The 19,698-nt window shown below is 43.5% G+C and overlaps 1 protein-coding gene across 1 annotated transcript in view; it reads left to right on the plus strand.

Moving 5' to 3' along the window:
- Nucleotides 1-19,698, plus strand: part of ccdc135 (coiled-coil domain containing 135) — a 110,693-nt gene that overhangs the window by 29,581 nt on the left and 61,414 nt on the right. The window contains exons 10-11 of the mRNA XM_041214146.1: nt 3,361-3,433; nt 15,820-15,948. Coding sequence (XP_041070080.1) covers nt 3,361-3,433; nt 15,820-15,948 — 202 coding nt within the window. The remainder of the gene's footprint in view (nt 1-3,360; nt 3,434-15,819; nt 15,949-19,698) is intronic.

Genomic DNA, 19,698 nt, shown 5'->3' on the forward strand with positions numbered 1-19,698 from the left:
ATTGCCCAGAAGTGCAAACTTCTCCTGGACAATTACCCTGCACTGGGAGCCATCTGAAAAATGCGCTTTAAATGGCAAACTTCGGATGGTTCCAACTGGGTTACCTCAGTAGTTACTCAGAAATTAAATTGCCATTTATCCACCCACTCTGTAAGTCTTCCTGTATTTTGTGCAATCCTCCACATTTTAGCTATAACCCCCAATTTGGTATTGTCAATGATAATGTTTACATTATATCTCCGAGTTTGACTCCAAATCATTTTGTATCAACATCCTAGAGGTTATCATTGACCAGAACCTGAACTGGACTAGCCAAATATATACTGAGGCTATACGCGCAGCTCAAAAGCTAAGATTCCTGCGGCGAGTAACTCACCTCCTGAATCCCCAAAGCCTGTCCACCATCTATAAGGCACTGGTCAGGACTGTGATAGAATACTCTCCACTTGCCTGGATGAGTGCAGCTACAACACTCAAGAAGCTTGACACCATCCAGGACAAAGTAGCCCGCTTGCTTGGCACCCCATCCACAAACATTCACTCCCTTCCCCACCAACACATAGTGGCAGCTGTGTGTACCATCTACAAGATGCACTGCAGGAACTCACCAAGGCTTCTTAGACAACACCTTCCAAACCCATGACCACTGCCATCTAGAAGGACAGGGGCAGCAGACACATGGTAACACCTCCAAGTCACTCACCATTCTGACTTGGAAATATATCACCGTTCCTTCACTGTTATTGGGTCAAAATCCTGGAACCCCCTCCCTAATAGCACTGTGGGTGAAACTACACCACATAGACTGCAGTATTCAAGAAAGCAGCTCACCACCACCTTCTCAAGGGCAATTAGGGATGGGCAATAAATGCTGGCCTAGCCAGTGATGCCCACATCCCATGAGTGAATAAGAAACATCGTTTATGGTGAACTAGAGCGGGTGGGAGATGACAATGTTAGAAATACATGTCACTTTAAGAGTAAACCAGGACAAGCTTCAGGGTGAATTGAGAGCAAGCGATGCTCATTGAAGCCCATACTTAAGAGCTGAGTTTTTCCCCAGTAGGGGAAAGGATCTAGAAGGGAAGAGTGGAAACTAGTATTTGTACTGAATTATACTTTAACAATAAAACAGTTGTGATTCACAAAATATATTTTGCTGCCCGATTCGGTGAATGGATATCCACCTATTAAACAGAAGATGATGGGGACAGTGGGAGCAGGAGGGAAGGAATTGGCATAGACAGCTGAACAGATGATTGTCCCAATGTTAGAGATGTAGTAATGGGCATGAGCTCTTCACATTTGGTGAGGATGAGGTGAGGGTGGACAAAAGATGTGGTGGAGAGGGAAGGGGTTTGAGGAAAAAAAAGAATCTTTTCTCCAATAGACCCCTCTCAACTAGCTGCAGATGGACATTGACAGCGAATTGGGAATACATTTACCTGCCACCATTGCGAACGATGTATGATGGAAGACTTAAAAAAGTGAAGATAAACTTTAGATTTGTGAGAAAGCAATTACAAATTAAAACAAAGGCCCTAGTGGATACAAGTATACTGTGAACAGTGTGCATGTTATTGTCTCTTCAATAAGTATGTTCTCTTCTGTACCTTGTGGCACATGAACCAACCTATTTCTTCCATAGATCCAGCAGATCATGCTCAGAGACATTTCCATTATGTAAACAGTTGACTCACAACTTCCTGCAGGAGAACTGGCTAGATGTAATGGGGGAGGGTCACTCCACTCCCACCAGATACAAGCATCCCATGAAATGTCAACCCACTATTCAGAGATCAGAGCAGAGTAAGTCTCTGCTTACTGGGATGTCAGGAGTGCCATTCAATCCCAAAATTTTGCCAGTAGAAGTGGGAATGCTACTAGTCAACCAATGCTCACTCCCGAACTAAATTCTTTGGATTGACAATATTCACACAGATTAGTTGCATTGACCTAAGGATCTCTCAGCATTACAACAATTAGTTTGTTCAAATATTTTCTCTAAATTGGTACAAGCTACAGGTAGAACTTAAATAAGTTGGCTGATGTTTTCTGACAGTTTGTGTTCTGTTTGTGTTCATACTTTGGTTTTATTTATTAAAGGTATTTTCCATTTCCCCCTGCTCTCCTAAAGCCACTCACTCTTGATGGGGCACAGTTCCCAGTGCTCTCCAGTAGCATATTCATGGGGCTTTTCTCTATTCTTGAGGGTATGTTACTGCTACAGGATTAGTAAACCAGAGAACGTGAGTTTAATTCCACCATGGAAGTTTGAGAATTTGAATTCAGTTTGTCAGAATCTGGAAATAAAAAAACTTGCATCAGTAAAAACTAAAGGTGACTACAAAACTATTGGATTGACTTCAAAATTCAGTTGGATCACCAATGTCCTTACCTGATCTGGCACATATATGCCTGCAGGCGCATACCAACCTAGTTGACTCCTAACTACCCTCAGTGTGGCCTAGAAAGCCACTTAGTTGTATGAATACACTATTAGGAATGGATTGCAATAATTTAAGCACAGGGCCCACCACCAGCTTCTCAGGGTTATTAGAGATGGGCACTAAATGTAGTATTGCCAGCACAACCAATATTCTGGGAATGAATAAAAGGACACAGTGTTGGTGGAGTATTCAATTATATAAACGCCTGAACTGACATCCACATACTTGCTTTCACAGAAGCATTGGATAAGGTGTAGGCTATTCAGGCTCTTGAGTCTGTTCCACCATTCAATTAGATCATGGCTGATCTGCATCTTAATTCCATCTACCTGCCTTGGTGCCATAATCCTTAATATCCTTATCTAACAAAAACCTATCATTCAGTTTTGAAATTTTCAATTAGCCTCAGGACTCAGCAGCTTTTTGGGGGAGATAGTTCCAGATTTGCATGACCCTTTGTATAAGGAAGTGTTTGCTGATGTCACCTCTGAACAGCTTAGCTCTAATTTTAAGGTTATGTCACCTTGTTCTGGACTCCCTACCAGAGGAAATAGTTTCTATCTATCTTGTCAAATCCTTTAATCATCTTCAATACCTCAGTTACTGTAGTTCACTATAAATCACTCTAATTGGAGTCACTGGATTCTGATTAAAAATAGGAGCTCCAGTGGCTTCTTCCCACTCCCAAATCCAGGGGCAGTTAGATTATTTGCAGTATTCCTACTGGCATCAACTATAATTCAACCTTTGGACTTTCTGTTCTTTGTGGATTGGATACACACTTGCTTATTATCTGAACTGCTGGAAGAACTCAATGTAGAGTATTGACATCAGCTAAACTGAGAATTGGAAAATTCAGGCAAAAAGATTAAAGTGATTGTGCTTTTACAACACTAACTTTCTGTTTCAGGATGAGAATGAAATGGAAAAGGTTTTTGACATGCCTCCATCATGGGTACAGCAAATTATTATTCCTTCTAAAGGTAAAAGGGCCTGCCTTAGTATCTACTATTATGCTCTTATGTGATGTCCCCCCCAAAGTAAAGATTAGGGATAAGGAAAGATTAATTAATTAGAAAGTAATCAGCCTAATCTAATTATGGAAACCAGTTTTATAATTATTATTTACTTACTGAATCACAATACACCTGAAATGTGCTGCTCTTGACTTTCTAAGCCTTAAAATGTTGGCAGTACACTTGCATTTACATAGCAACTATGTAAGAAAGAACATGAATTCCAGGAAACAATCTAATGAACTTTCATAATATCATAGAATGGTACAGCATAGAAGGAGGCCATCTGGCCCGTTGTTTTCATGCCAGCCTTCTGCAAGAGGAACTCTAGTCACACACTCCTATGAATTTTGACCCCCGTCGGTGGGGGGGTTGTGTGGGGGCAAGCGGGAGTGAGCGCGAACCCGATCGGTGCCCCCGACCGGGTGCGCGCCACTATTTTACGTGGGTGGACCAATTAAGGCCCACCCAGCGTGACGCTCACCCGGAAGCTCTGAGCTCTCCCTGTGTGGGCGGGGGAGGGCTCCCTGAGGTGGGAGTGCACTCTTTCGCACGTATGTGCACAGGAGAGCGCAGAAATCTCCCTGAGGCACAGAGGTGCCTCAGGGAGATTTTTTTAAGTTTAAAGTTTCTAAATAAAGTATTTGAAAACTTATAAAACATGTTCTCTCGTGTGACAGTGACACTGCCAATGGCAGAGGAGCAGGGAGGCATGGACAGTGTCACATGAGCAGGGATATATAAATGATTTTAAAAAAAAACTTTTATTGAATTTTTAAACACTTCATGAAATCTCATCCCACCCGTGGATGAGGTTCCATGAAAAATGTGAAGGCTGCTTGGGCTCTTCGCCTGCCCACCAACCTTAAGGTTGGACAGGCAGTTCATTTAACTGTTTAAATTAGTTTTTAACAGGCCGTAATAGGCCTTTGATAGTTCGGCAGGTGTGCAGCCGAGCCGAACTGAAAATCTAAATGACGCGCGGTGACATCGAGACGCCCGCCGGACGTCACCACGTGTCACTTTACATGTTGGCGAGCGGGCCCCACCCCCCACTCGCCAGCCAGAGAATTCAGCCCCTAACTTTCCCTGTAGCAGGCAAATCTTTCCTCTTTAGGTAATTATCCAACTCCCTTTTGAAACCTGCATTTGAATCAGCTTCCACCACACTCCCAAGCAGTACACTCCAGATCCTAACCACTAGCTGCATAAAAAAATTATTCTTCATATTGTTGTTGGTTTTTTTGCCAATCACCTTAAATCGGTGTCCTATGATTCTCGAGCCTCCTGCTAATGGGAACAATTTCATTCTACATCTAGACACTTCATGATTTTGAACACTTATATCAAACCTTCTCTTAGCCTTCTCCTCTAAGAAGAACACTCCCAGATTCTCCAATCTATCCATGTAACTGAATTACCTGGAAAAACTCAGCAGGTCTGGCAGCATCGGCGGAGAAGAAAAGAGTTGACGTTTCGAGTCCTCATGACCCTTCGACAGAACTTGAAGGGTCATGAGGACTCGAAACGTCAACTCTTTTCTTCTCCGCCGATGCTGCCAGACCTGCTGAGTTTTTCCAGGTAATTCTGTTTTTGTTTTGGATTTCCAGCATCCGCAGTTTTTTTTGTTTTGATATCCATTTAACTGACCCTTTTTCCTGGAACCATTCTCATAAATCTTCTCTGCATCCTCTCAAATGCCTTTGCATCCTTCCTAAAGTATGGTGCCCAGAATTGGACACAATACTCCAGTTGAGGCTGAACCAAAGTTTTATAAATGTTCATCATATCTGCTTGCTTTTTTACTCTATGCCTCTGTTTATAAAGCCCAGGATCCCATATCCCTTTTTACCAACTTTCTCAACTTTCCCTGCCACCTTCAACAATTTGTGTACTTTTTACCACAGGACTTTCTGTTCCTGCACCCCCTTTACAATTGTCTCATGTACTTCATATTTCCTTGTTCCTCCTACAAAAATGTATTACTTCACACTTCTCTAATTAAATTTCATCTGCCAGGCATCCGCCCATTACATCAGCCTGTCTATGTCCCCTTGAATTCTGCACTATCCTCCTTAAGGTTTCACAATACTTGCAAAGTTTGCGTCATTTGCAAATTTTAAAATCGTACCCTCTACACCTAAATCTGTGTAATTAATATTTATCAGGAAAGGCAGTGATCCCAGTACCAAGCCATGGGGAACCCCACTTTATACCTTCCTCCAGTCCAAGATTCATCCGACCATCACTACTTTCCGGTCCAGATTTTCACTATAATGTCGTGGTAAAAATTGTGGAAAGTGTCAAATGGACTAAGTCCTGCCCCTGAACACGGCATGTTCCATTTTCGTGGGGGCAGTTTTGGCGGCCGGCTAAGTTTCGTGCATATATAATTTGGGGCGGAGTGCGGAGCAGCTGGCTATTTAAATTGTCAGCTGCATCCACTGTTTCCAATTTTTGCATCCCTGCTGTGTGGATCATGAAGTGCAGAGAGCAGATCAGGTCAATGGAGGTCTGTTTTTTCTGCTTTTGTTTTGGATAGTCAGAGTACCGCCTTAGAAACGTGGGCTACTCCTGGAGGGTTACATTTCAGTTTGTATTTAGTGACACAGAAGTGTCAAGAATGCTCATTGCCTTCTCATGACCCAAGGGAGTAGCAGGGTGGGGCTGTTGGTCTGCCAGGGCAATTTGTGTTGCCCCCCACTGATTGTTGCACCCAGGAGCAAAGAAGAAATTAGTGCTTCAGAAGGGCGCATTGCACTTGGCCCAAATGAGCATGGACGATGAGCATGGCACCCTCCCACATAGAGCTGGTAGAAGCCAGTCCAAGTGAGCAGCCAGAGTCCAGAGGGAGGGCCAAAGTTCAGGAAGGAGAGGCTGCGGCACAAGCAGCAAGAAGGTGGAAGAGGAGAGTCAGACCAACCAGGTTCTACCCTGTGGGGAAGACCTTGGACATCATACCTCAACATGATGGAAAACCAATGCTGGAAAAGACTCAGGTTGAGCTGTGATGCTGTGACCGATATTTGTCGCATGGTGCAGCAGCAACTGAAGCCACAGTCCATTGACCCCCATGCCCTACCAGTGGCTGTGAAAGTACCATCCCACTTTCCAGGGCTCAACAGGGGACTTGGCTGGTATTTCCCAGTCAGCAGCACACAGATGCCCTGTGACCCATGACCTGTTTGCTCATGTGGGGGAATACATTAGTTTCCCCATGGATTTTGAGCCTCAGACTTGGAGGGCCATGGCCTTCGCCCAGATTGCAGGCTTCCCTCAAGTGCAGGCAATCATTGACTGCACTCATGCTACAGTAGAGGCCCCAACTCAGCAAATGGATACCTTTGTGAATCGCAAGTCATTTCATTCAATTAATGTTCAGGTGGTTTGTGACCATAATGTCTTTCTTCAAGTTTTGCGAGATTCCTGGACAGCTGCCACAACTACTTCGTACTAAGAAATTGACAACAAATCAATCTATTTCAGCCACTATGCAGATCCAGGATGGCCGCTTGGGGACAAGGGCTACTCCTTAAGAACTTAGCTAATGACCCCCTTTAGGAACCCACAATCCGAGGCAGAGCGAAACTGCAATAGCAGCCATGATGTCACCAGGAACACCATTGAGCAGGTCACTGGTATTTTAAAGATGCAATTCAGATGCCTCGATTGCTCAGGTGGAGTTCTCCAAAATGCCCCTGCAAGGGTTTCAAGAATAGTTTTTGAATGCTGCATGCTGCATGCTGCACAACATTGCTCAACAGAGGGGCATCCAACCAGATGGTGGTGAGGCCAAAGGCAGAGCTGCAACCTCTGAGGATGAAGATGAAGAAGAGGAGGAGGAGGAAACCCATATACATTCAGGCCATTCCAAAACATATGAGGATGATGAGCCCACCAATGGCAGAGCAGCAGGGAGGCATGGACATGCATCCAGGGCTGATACTGTGCAGGAGGCGTTCATTGCCAGATGGATCCTTGTTCAGAATAGATTTTCATAAGGACCTCCAAAAAAACAACTGTCATCAGACAGTCCTTGGTGACATACCGCCACGTAAAGATCCTTGTACCTGATGCCACAGTCTCTCAAGGGATTAACCATCCCCCACAAGGAAGTGAATTAACATCCATGAGTTTGATTCAGTCACATTCAAACCGCTGCTACCCTCTCCATGATAAACATGATTGTTAGCACCTTTCAAACACCCATGGTAATAAGTTCCTTTCAACCTGGCTCCCTCACCTTAATGCCATTTACAGTGTATGAGGCACCCATGCTGCCAACTCAACCATAATCAAGCCATGCCCACATTGCAAATAATGACACTATTGAAGACGTAAAACCCTGTACACAATGAAATAAGTGTATTTTGCATCATGCATGCAGATATGGCATCTCGCACATGATGATTAGACAACTGTGCTGTAATGGCTCATTGAAATCACTTTTGCTACATCCATTCCAGTCAATGGTCCTGGTTATGAACTGGGCGGCACATGCCCCAGTCCTAGCTTACATGTACCTCTACAAACCGCACAAACCACATTCTGTGACACCAGAAATGGCAATATAGCCACTGTATTGGTGACAGCAAATGACCTATATTAACTAGGTAATACATGGCCTACTGAGCTGCACTGCCCACACCAAGGTCAAAGTGCAACACCACTATGTGGTGAATGTCTAGCACCCAGCACTCATGCTTGAGATGCGCTTGCTGACTAGCATCTGGTCTTGGAGTTGGATCATTAATCCTCCCTTAAAGGCATTTTTAGATGGAAACTGAAAGATACAAGGAGCATCTTAGTGCTTGAGCCTTTGACCTCTGGAGTCTTATGTGATGCAAAAGAGAAGGAAGAAGCTCTCATATGCCTCATAAATCAGGCACATCATTGCTCCTGGCGAAGACACATCAAGATGCAACTCAGCAATTTGGCCTCAATATTACTGGTAAGAAGTATTCTCACATTTTTATCATTCCTCTCTTTTGTACACGTACGCACTGAGTCATATAGGCAAAAAGAAATATATTCAATGTGCTCAAATGTGACGTATACAATGTGAACACAGTAACCACAGTGAACCCATTAATGCTATAGGCAAGACAGCATCCTGCGCTCACGCACACTCCTGCGAAGTGCCCCCGTGTTGCCTCGGAGGAAGTGGAGGTAGGCTGCTCACTTATCTGTCTAAAGGGCAAGGAACATTGGGACTGTCCTCGTTGTACAGGCACCCATTGGGGACCTACTTTAGACTGCAGCCTCTGCATTTCTCAATGGGCACCCATGGTCATTGGCGCATGTGGAGCAAACAAGGACTCTGGCAGAGGGGCCAGGGAGACGGCAGAGGATGCGAGTACTGAGGAGCTCTTGGCATCTTCACCCTTGAAGGAGACCTCTGTAGCCCCAGGTTGGCCTTCAGGTGGGGTTGATGGGGCCGGCTGCAGTTGTGCAGCAGTTGTCCATTCCAGCATCTGCTGGGTCCTATGATCAGAGGCCTAACACTTCAGCTTCAACTCAGCAGAGAGAGCAAGTTCCAGTTGATTTTAAAAAGTGTATTTTGAATCTCTATTCTAACTTGCTTTCAGATTAAAGGTAAATAGGAAAAATATTTTACAGATTGATAAACTAAATACCAATTGGAAATTTAAAAACAAGTTGAAAAACTAATTAAATAAAATAGAGATGCAGGGCCAGGCAATGTATTGTAGCTGCATGATGTGGGAGCTGGTGGACCCCATTGTGGTTCCTAGTGACCACATCTGTAGCAATTATTGGTTGCTCGAGGAACTCCGGCTCAGAGTTGATGAGTCTGAGCTTCGGACACTGTGACACATCAGGGAGGGGGAGAGTTACCTGAATGCTGTGTTTCAGGAGACATTCACACCCCTTAGATTAACTACCTTAAATTTGGCTAGTGGTCAGGGACAGGAGGGTGTGACTATGAGTGAGGCAGGTAAAGGGATCCAGGAAGTAACACTGCAGGAACCTCAGCCCTTGCCCTTATCCAACAGGTTTGAAATTCTTGCTCCCTGTGTGGACGAGAACGGGGACTGTAGAGAGAATGAGCAAACTGACCATAGCACTGTGGTACAGGGAGCCGTTTAAGTGGGGGGAGAAAAGAGAAATGTAGTTGTCATCAGGGATAGTATAGTTAGGAGAATAGACACTTTTCTCTGTAGCCAGGATTGAGAGTCCCGAAGGCTGTGTTGCCTACCTGGTGCCAGGGTTAAGGATATCTCATCTGTGCTGCAGAGGAACTTGGAGTGGGAGGGAAAAGATCCAATTGTCATAGTCCACGTAGGTACCAATGATATAGGCGGAACGAGGAAAGAGGTTCTGCTGAGGGAATATGAGCATAGGGGCTAAATTAAAAAGCAGAACCAAAAAGGTAATTATCTCCAGAATACTACCTGAGCCACAAGCTAATTGGCACAGGGTCACTAAGATTAAAGAGGTAAATGCATGGCTCAAAGATTGGTGTGGGAGAAATGGGTTCAAATTCATAGGACATTGGCACCAGTACTGGGGAAAGAGGGAGCTATTCCGTTCGGACGAGCTCCACTTGAATCATGCTGGGACCAGTGTCCTGGTGAATCGCCTAACTAGGGTTGTAGATAGGGCTTTAAACTAAATAGTAGGGGGGAGTGTTCAGTTGCATGGAAGTATAAAAAATCAGAGTTTAAAGAGAGGATAAGAGTGCAGGTTAGTGTCGAGGCTGATTGTTACCAAAAAGTGAAAGGAAGGGACAGAGTGTGTGAATGCCATATTGCACCAAAGAATAATATAAGAGTAGGGAAAATCGACAATAGGGAAAATTTAAAGGCTTTGTATCTGAATGCGCGTAGCATTCAGAATAAAACTAATGAGTTAACAGCGCAAATAGAGATAAATAGGTTTGATTTGGTGGCGATTACTGAGATGTGGTTACAGGGAGAACTGGTTTGAGAGTTGAATATCCAAGGATACTCAGTGTTTCAAAGGATAGGCAGGAAGGAAAAGGAGGTGGTGTAGCTTTGTTAGTAAAGGAAGAGATTAGTGCTATAGTGAGGAATAATCTAGGCAATGGAGAGCAACTTGTAGAGTCAGTCTGGGTAGAAATAAGAAATAGCAAGGGAAAGAAATCCCTGGTGGAAGTAATCTATAGGTCCCCAAGCAGTAGTTCAGCAGCAGGGCACAGTATAAACCAGGAAATACTGGGAGCATGTAAGAAAGGCACGGCAATAATCATGGGTGATTTTGATATGCATATGGACTGGACTAATCAAATTGGTAAGGGTAGCCTCGAGGGAGAATTCATAGAGTGTATTAGAGATTGTTTCTTGGAGCAATATGTTGTGGAGCCAACCAGGGAGCAGGCTATTCTGGATTTGGTTTTGTGTAATGAGATGCGATTAATTAATGATCTAATAGTAAAGGATCCTCTAGGGAAGAGTGATAGAATTTCAAGTTCAGTTTGGGAGCGAGAAACTTGAGTCCCACACTAGTGTTCTGGAATTAAACAAAGGTAACTACATAGGCATGAGGGCAGGAAGACTACAAGATAGGACAGTTGATGAACAGTGGCAGATATTTAAGGAGATATTCAATTCCTCCCAAGTAAAATATATCCCTATGAGGAAGAAAGATGGTAAGAGGGGGGAAAAGCATTCATGGCTAAGCAAGGAAGTTAAAGATAACATAAAGGCAAAAACTAAGGCATACCAAATTGCAAAGGTCAGTGGCAGGCTGGAAAATTGGGAAACTTTTAAAGATCAACAAAGGGTTACTAAAAAAATAATAAAAAGAGCAAAGGTAAATTATGAAAGAAAACTAGCGCAAAATGTAAAAACTGATAACAAAAGCTTCTACAAGTATATAAAAGGAAAGAGAGTAGCTAAAGTGAATGTTGGTCCCTTGGAAGATGAGACTGGGGAGTTAATAGTGGGGAACGCAGAAATGGCAGAGACAATTAATCAATATTTTGCCTCAGTTTTCACAGTGGAGGACACTAGTACCACCCTAATAGTAACAGGTAGTGCAAAGGGTATAGAGAAGGAGGAACTTAGAACAATCACCATCACTAGAAAAAAAGTACTGAGCAAACTATTGGGATTAAAGGGTGACACGTCCCCAGGACCTGATGGCCTACATCCCAGGGTCTTAAAGGAAGTGGCAGTGGAGATAGTGGATGCATTGGCTATAATATTCCAAAATTCCCTAGATTCTGGAAAGGTACCAGTGGATTGGAAAAATGCTAATATAATGCCCTTAATCAAAAAGGGGGGAGGCAGATAGTAGGAAACTATAGACCAGTTAGTTTAATGTCTGTCGTTGGGATCCATTATTAAGGAAGTAGTTTTGGGGCATTTGAAAAGTCAAAATGCAATCCATCAGAATCAGCACAGTTTTATGAAGAGTAAATTGTATTTGACTAATTTGCTAGAGTTCTTTGAAGATGTGACAAGCAAAGTGGATAGTGGGGATCCTGTAGATGTAGTATATCTGGACTTCCAGATAAGGTGCCGCACAAAAGATTAATACACAAGATAAGATCACGCAGAGTTAGGGGTAATATATTAGCTTGGATAGAGGATAGAGGATTGGCTAACCAATAGAAAGCAGAGAGTTGGGATAAATGGGTTTTTTTCTGGATGGCAAGCTGTAACTAGTGGGGTGCCACAGGATTCGGTCCTTGGGCCCCAATTATTTACAATTTATATTAATGACTTGGATTCAGGGATAGAAGGTACTATAGCTAAATTTGCAGATGACACCAAAATAGGTGGGAAAGTAAGGTGCAATGAAGAAATAAGAAATTTACAAATGGATATGGGCAGGTTAGGTGAATGGGCCAAAATTTGGCAGATGGAGTTTTACATGGATAAGTGTGAGGTTATCCATTTTGGTCAGAAGAATAAAAAGGCGACTTATTATTTAAATGGAGAGAAACTTCAGACTGTTTCAGTGCAGAAGGATCTGGGTATCCTCATACATGAATTGCTGAGAGCTAGTATGCAGGTACAGCAGGTAATAAGGAAAGCAAATGGAATTTTGGCATTTATTGCTAAAGGAATAGAGTATAAAAATAGGGAAGTATTGTTGCAACTGTACATGGCATTGGTGAGACTGCCATGGAGTACTGTGCACAGTTTTGGTCCCCTTGAGGAAGGATGTAGTTGTGTTGGAGGTGGTTCAGACGAGGTTCACTAGATTGATTCCATAGATGCGGGGCTTGTCTTATGAGGAGAGATTGAGCAGTTTAGGTCTATACTCGCTAGAGTTTAGAAGGATGAGAGGAGATCTAGTTGAGGTATATGAGATGCTAAAGGGCTTAGACAAAGTAGATGTGGAGCGGATGTTTCTCCTTGTGGGACATTCTAGAATGAGAGGCCATAGTTTTAGGCTAAGGGGTGGTAGAGTTAAATCAGAGAAGAGGAGGAATTACCTTTCTCAAAGGGTTGTGAATCTGTGGAATTCATTACCTCAAAGTGCAGTGGATGCTGGGACACTGAATAAATTTAAGGAGGAGATAGACAGATTTTTAATTAGTAATGCGTTGAAAGGTTATGGAGAGAGGGCAGGAAATTGGAGTTGAGGCTGAAATGAGATCAGCCATGATCGTATTGAATGGCGGGGCAGGATCGAGGGGCTGAATTGCCTACTCCTGCTCCTAGTTCTTATGTTCTTATGACACCTACTCCTGCACCCTAGTGTGGTGACTTTCACCCTGTGCCAACGACTCTAAACACCGCTACATCCCCCCGATGTGCCTGTCTCTGTGTTGGCAGCATATGTGTGTTAGTATGATGTGATGCTGTGTTCTCAGACATCACTTCCATCTCTTGACACCTGAGGAATGCTATGGACCTGGGGAGAAGAGCGGACAGAGCTGGGACCTGTTTAAGACACAAAATGACATATTTAAGTGTAGCCCTTCTCATAGAGAATGCACTGCCTGATGCACACCATTACCTTAGCCATGCTCGCGCTGCCAGCATGGAATTCTCCCTTCCCTACATACCTGACCAGGGGGCAAAAATCTGGGCCTCTGTTTTCTGTCACACAGTCAACTTTGTATCCATGCTGCCATTTTTCCTTTTATTCCATGGGCTTCAACTTTGCTAGCAAGTCTATTATGTGGCACTTTATCAAACGTCTTTTGAAAGTCCATATACACCTCATCAACTGCATTACCCTCATCAATCATCTCTGGCCTACATCAATAAATTCAATTAAATTAATTAAGTACGGTTTGCCTTTGACAAATCTATGTTTGCTTTCCCAAATTAATTTACACTTGTCCAGGTGACTGTTAACTTTTTATGCGATTATCATTTCTATAAGCTTTCTCACCATCGAGTTTAAACTGATTGGCCTGTAATTGTTGGGCTTATCTTTACACTCTTTTTTGAGCAAGGGTGTAACATTTGAAATTTTCCAGTCCTCTGGCACCACGCCTGTCACTAAGGGGGATTGGAAAATTAAGATCAGTGCCTCCACTATTTCCTGCTTTACTTTCCTCAGTATCCTTGGATGCATCTGATCTGGCCCTGGTGACTTACCAACTTTATGTACAGACAATCTGTCCAATAACCCCTCCTTACCAATTTTAAACCCTTCAAGTGTCAACTACCTCCTCTTTCACCACCTGGGCAGCATCTTCTTCCTTGGTAAAGACAGATGCAAAGTATTACTTTAGCTCATGCAGTATCACCTCTCTCCTCTTTACCTAAATTGCTGCATTTTCCTGATGACTGATGTCAGGCTAACCGGCCTGTAGTTTCCTGTTTTCTCTCTTCATCCTTTCTTGAATAGCAATGTTACATTTACTAACTTCCAATCCATTGGACCTGTACTAGAATCTAGGGAATTTTGGAAGTTCATAACCAGTGGATCCACTATTTCTGCAGCTACCTCTGTTAGAATCCTAGGATGTAGACCATCAGGTTCTGGGGATCTCTCAGCCTTTAGGACCTTGCATTTCTCTGCTGATATTAATTATAAGTTTTGTTCTTGTTAGTACCTTGGTTACTCTCTATTTCTGGTTTGTAATTTGCATCTTATACTGTAAAGACAGATTGAAAATATTTATACAACTTCTCTGCTATTTTCTCATTCTCATGATAATTTCTTCTGTCTCAAGCCCCCTTAAGCAATCTCTTCTCACACTCTGCAATATTAATGGTTTGTGTCCAACCGTTAGTACCAACCCCACTTTGTGAGATTTGTGTGTAGATGAATGTACTATTATTTAATTGGTGATCAGAACAGATTATTGCACTGTACTAGTACCTGGATACAGCTACTTTTTGCATTATTCGAACAAAAATAACATACGAAGTTCAACAACCCATTTTAAATATTATTCTGCAGCAGACACGGTCTTTCCTCAGCCAACAGCACAGCAGAGTTTTCAAAGCAGATTTGGTCCGGGCAATGAGTCTCTCCAAAAGCTCCCCAAGTATAGCGACTGTGTTAAAAGAATGATTTCTCAAAATCACTGTGTGGCCAGAGAACCTTGGCTGCTGTGAACCCATGTATTGGAAACTCGGGTTTGTGATTTTTCTTTTCAGAATGTTGCATGTCCAAGATCTTAATGGAATATATTCCTTTTAATTGAAAGTTACTTAAGTGAAATTATCCACTCGATCTCTTCTCACCCCAACAGAAAAAACACTTTGTGAGGTATTTAAATTTGAAATACTGCACAATTTGAAATTTTTTTCCAGTGTAATTTTTTCTTATTTAAATCATCCTTGGAGATTTAAACAACGCTGAAGAGTACAAAAGCAAGAAAGTTATGCCAGATCTTCATAAACCACTGGTTAGGCCTCAGCTGTAGTACTGCGGCTAATTTTGAATACCACACTTTAGAAAGAATGTCAATACCATGGAGAGCATGCAGAGGAATTTACTAGAATGGTGCCAAGGATGTGGGACTCCAATTATTTGGAAAGTCTAGAGATGCTGGATTTGTTTTCTTTATAGCAGAGAAGGTTAAGGGGAGATTTAATAGAGGTATTCAAAATTCTGAAGGGTTGAAGAGTAGATATGGAGAAACTGCTTCCACCAGCAGGAGGGACACTAACCAGAGGATACAGGTTTAATATAATTGACAAAAGAACCAGGGGGAGATGTAGAGGATCCTCATTACTCAGCAATCTATCATGATCTGGAATGCATTGCCTAAAAGGGTGGAAGTAAATTCAATAGTGAATTTCAAATGAAATTGGATAAATGCTTGAAATGGAGAAATATGTAGAGCTGCGGGAATGAGCCAGGAAGTAGGACTAATTGAGTACCTATTTCAAAGAGCCTGGAAGCACGATCACATAAAATTGACATTAAGATGATTTTTGTACTTCTTGCAGACATTGAAACACGCTGTCCAAAAGGTGAGAAGATAATTCAGTTTAAGAAGGCAAATCTAGAAAAATATGCTCCATACTTGAACATTGATGGGATGGTGAAGCGACTGATTGAATATGAGGACATTGAATGTAAGTTTTACCGGTTTTACATGTTTTCATCAGCTTTTTTCAGTTTTATTTCCCTCCTCTCCTGAAGATGTTGTGTAATGTCAGGAACAGTTTAATGGATGTTGGCAATCCAGGTCGGCTAGTCTTGTTGTCTGAACCTTGGGAATGATGACAAGCTATTCAAGTGTTATTGGGCTTTTGCAACCGAGGTCTTTCAGTCCTCATCCAGCACCCACATTGTCATGTACTTTTCAGCAAGTGGGTGTCAGGGAAGGTTGTTGTGCAACAATCAAGGAGATCAGAAATAGACTGGCAGTGGAACCTGGAAGTTTCCTGGCCTGTATATCTCAGCACTACACTAGCAAATGCACATTGGGAGCTAAGTTGTTTGGTCTGTTTTAAATTATATTTTAATCCGCTTTTGTCAACCAAGTAGCAACTTTCCACAATGAGACCCCTCTCCGTGTCTGGACGTTCTATAGGAAAAACTGATCAATAGTTGTGAATACTTGAACGCAGGCTGCCTGTTGGGATCTTCTCACCTGCTTACCACACATGTCAGGGAACCTTAAGCTTACAAAACAAAGAGAAATCCAGGAGTAAATTGCACATGGGCTCTCATTCCCACAGGTGAGATTTAGCAACTTACTAGGGGAAATGTTCTCATAAATCAATTAGATTCCAGATCCCTGGAAAATTATGTACAAAACTTTAAGTATGTTTATCATTTAAGCTCAGATCCAAATGGGCATGAGTCATTTTATTGATTTGCCTTGAGATATATTGAGATGGCTGTCAAAATGGCACACGGGATCCTTGCCTTTGTATTAGAGGCATTGAGTACAAAAACAAGGAATTTAAGCTAAACCTTTATAAAGCACTGGTTAGGCCCCAGCTGGAATATTGTGTTTAATCCTGGGCACCACACTTAATGAAGGATGTCAGGGCATCAGGGAGGATGCAGAGGAAGTTTACTAGAATGGTACCAGGGAAAGACTGGAAATCTGCAGAGAATTTTAAGGGGAGACTTGGTGGAGGTGTTCAAAATTATGGAAGATTTTCTGTAGAGTAAATAAGGAGAAGCTGTTACCAATGGAACACAGGATGCATATTTAAGGTAATTTGTTTTTATTCCACCAGTTGTTATAATCTGGAATGCACTGCCTTTAAGGATTGTTTAAGTAGGTTTTATAAAAACTTTCAAAGAGGAATTAAATATGTATTTGGAGTGTAAAATTTTCATGGCTAAGGGGAAAGGGCAGGAGAGTTGGACTACTTGAGTATTGCTTTTAAAGTGCTAGAAAGACATGATGGGCAGAATGGCCTCCTTCTGTGCTGTATCATTCTATGATTCCCTATATTCTATCCTTTCATATTTCCACCCTAATAGTTCAGTAGCTGGTGTTGGTGCATCTCATTCTTGCCTCCCTGGGCTCTACAAGCAGATAAACATTAACCGTTAGCCATCACATTTCAGAATGTGCAATAGTGGCACTAATAGTCTCCAGTCGGCAATGTCAGTGTTTCAAATGTGTTTTGATTTATCTTGTACCTCAGTACTCTAAGAATGCCAGTGCTTGAAGTATTGAAAGACAGTTTGAGTATGTTGGACTATCAATCTGTCAGCTACTCTTGGCAAGCAGTCCATCAAGGAATCCAACATGCTCTACAGGCAAAAGCAGCCCTTACTGACACCCAGAAAGGTAGTCACATCATCTGGAGTCCAAGAAATGTTCTGCTCTTTCACGTTAAAAGGCACAGAGATTGCATTATGCGTCACCAGTGACCATTGTGATTTATGCCCTTTTTCTGCACCATTCCATTTTTTCCCTAATTCATCTTTGTTCATCAGATTCTGGTACATAGCTTCAGATTCTGCTATCAGATGGACAGATGGCCCCAAAAGCAAAGGAGATAGCAGCCCCCAAATTTAGTGATGTCTTTCAGGGGTGTCTGCTGGATGTAGTGGAAGACCGCCATAGTGTCCTCTGCCTCCACTCTGGCCACAGGAGGTCCACCAGAGTCACCAATCCAGCCTGGGAGGCAGTGGCAGTGGTGGTCAGTGCCAACCGAGCACAGGGGAGATCAACTATCCAGTGCAGGAAGAGGATGAATGCTCTCATTTGTTCCGCCAGGCTAAGTCAACCACCTCATCATTCTCAACTCACACTCACAAACCCATCACACATCCACAGGGATTTCACGCCTCAAGGGACAACACCACGAACTCTCACACACATCCTCACATCTCCATTAGGCTCATAGCCTCTGGAGCTTGTGTCCTTATCCCGTCCATGGCTCCGCTCACCACACAAACATTCCACGCAGTGTCATGTGTCCTGTTCACACTCCCTCTGTTTTCATGCAGGAGAAACTGACTCACAACAGCATGGAAAGGTCCCAAGCTGGGGGTGGAGTGGCCCACGTTAGGCCCCTCACTCACTTTGAGGAGCGTGCCACTGCGCTGACTGGTGAGGACGTGGATGGTGCCTATGGCGATGGTGAGGTTGGCGCATGAGGATCCGGCACCCCATCATCCCTCTCTCAACACAACAGCCAATAGGACTCCTCCCTCAATGAAGAGCTAAAAATAAGCAGCCTGGAAGACCCATCACAGTGCTTACCTACACCCTCCACTAGCGCATAGGGACACGCCTCATTGGGACCTAGGTCTAGAGCAGGCTCGGGTTCACAACCTGGTGGTCACCGCACTGACATGTGCCCGTAGCAGGAGGAGGCAAGTTCAGCTGAGCTCCCCGGCACTCGGAGGACTGCTAGGGAGGAGGCATCTGTGAGCTCTGAGTCAGATGACAAGCCTCTGGATTTGGCCTTCCAACTCATCGTGGAGAGTCAGAAGAAGGCGGAGAGATATCACGCAGAGCTGTTGGAAGCCCTTAAAAGAGTGGCACGCAAGTTGGAGGAGTGCGTCCTCCTGCTCTCTGATGAAGTGGTGCCTACATGTGTGCACATGGAGGTCTCCATGATATATGACCGACACCACGGAGACCCTGGTCCAATAAAATGCGGAGATGTGTGCAGACCTGCTCTCCATCACGGTAGCCATGGGTGAGTTCCTGCAGTGGCAACACGAGAGGGAAATAGGGCACCTCGATGTCCCTCCAGGTGCTCTTTCACCTCAAGCAGTCAGGCTGGGGTCCTCGGGCACGCGAAGGGAGGAAGAGTGACAGCTGGACACCGCTGGGTTATCCACTCAGGAATCTCAGAGGCTGTCCATTCCCCCTGAGTCCCCTTTGCCTGTGACCTCCTCAACTTCATCCTCAGTTACTGTAGAGAGAACAGATGGCCCACAGGAGGACCGCTAAAGCAAGCTGGGGCCCTCAAGGCCTCGGCTTTCCAGAGGACACACGCCGCAATCTTCAGAGGCAGCAGGGCCAACCATTGCACAGGCTGTCTCCACCCCTGCTGCGGATGTCAGGGCAGCACCTAGAAGAAGTGGTAGGCCTAGAAAAGTTAAGAAATTCTGATCATAAGTGCTTGCATGGGTGAACATATTTTGTTACTTTATAATCAGAAAATATATTCACTTCCACTGAATAATGTGTAATGTTGTCTTTTGGCTTCATTGACAGGTTTCACACAGCTAGATCACGAGTAATTCTGGAGGGAGAATTGTGTGTGTGGCAGGGCCTTTCAGAGCCTCATGCAAACACTCTCCCACACATGCAGAGTCTTCATCCATCACACTCATTACAATGTCCTGAGCATTTTCAATGCTGCCTGCTGGGTTTCTCTTTCAGTTGTCCATCTAAA

Source organism: Carcharodon carcharias, chromosome 20 (genome assembly GCF_017639515.1).
Source record: "Carcharodon carcharias isolate sCarCar2 chromosome 20, sCarCar2.pri, whole genome shotgun sequence".
Lineage (NCBI taxonomy): Eukaryota > Metazoa > Chordata > Chondrichthyes > Lamniformes > Lamnidae > Carcharodon > Carcharodon carcharias.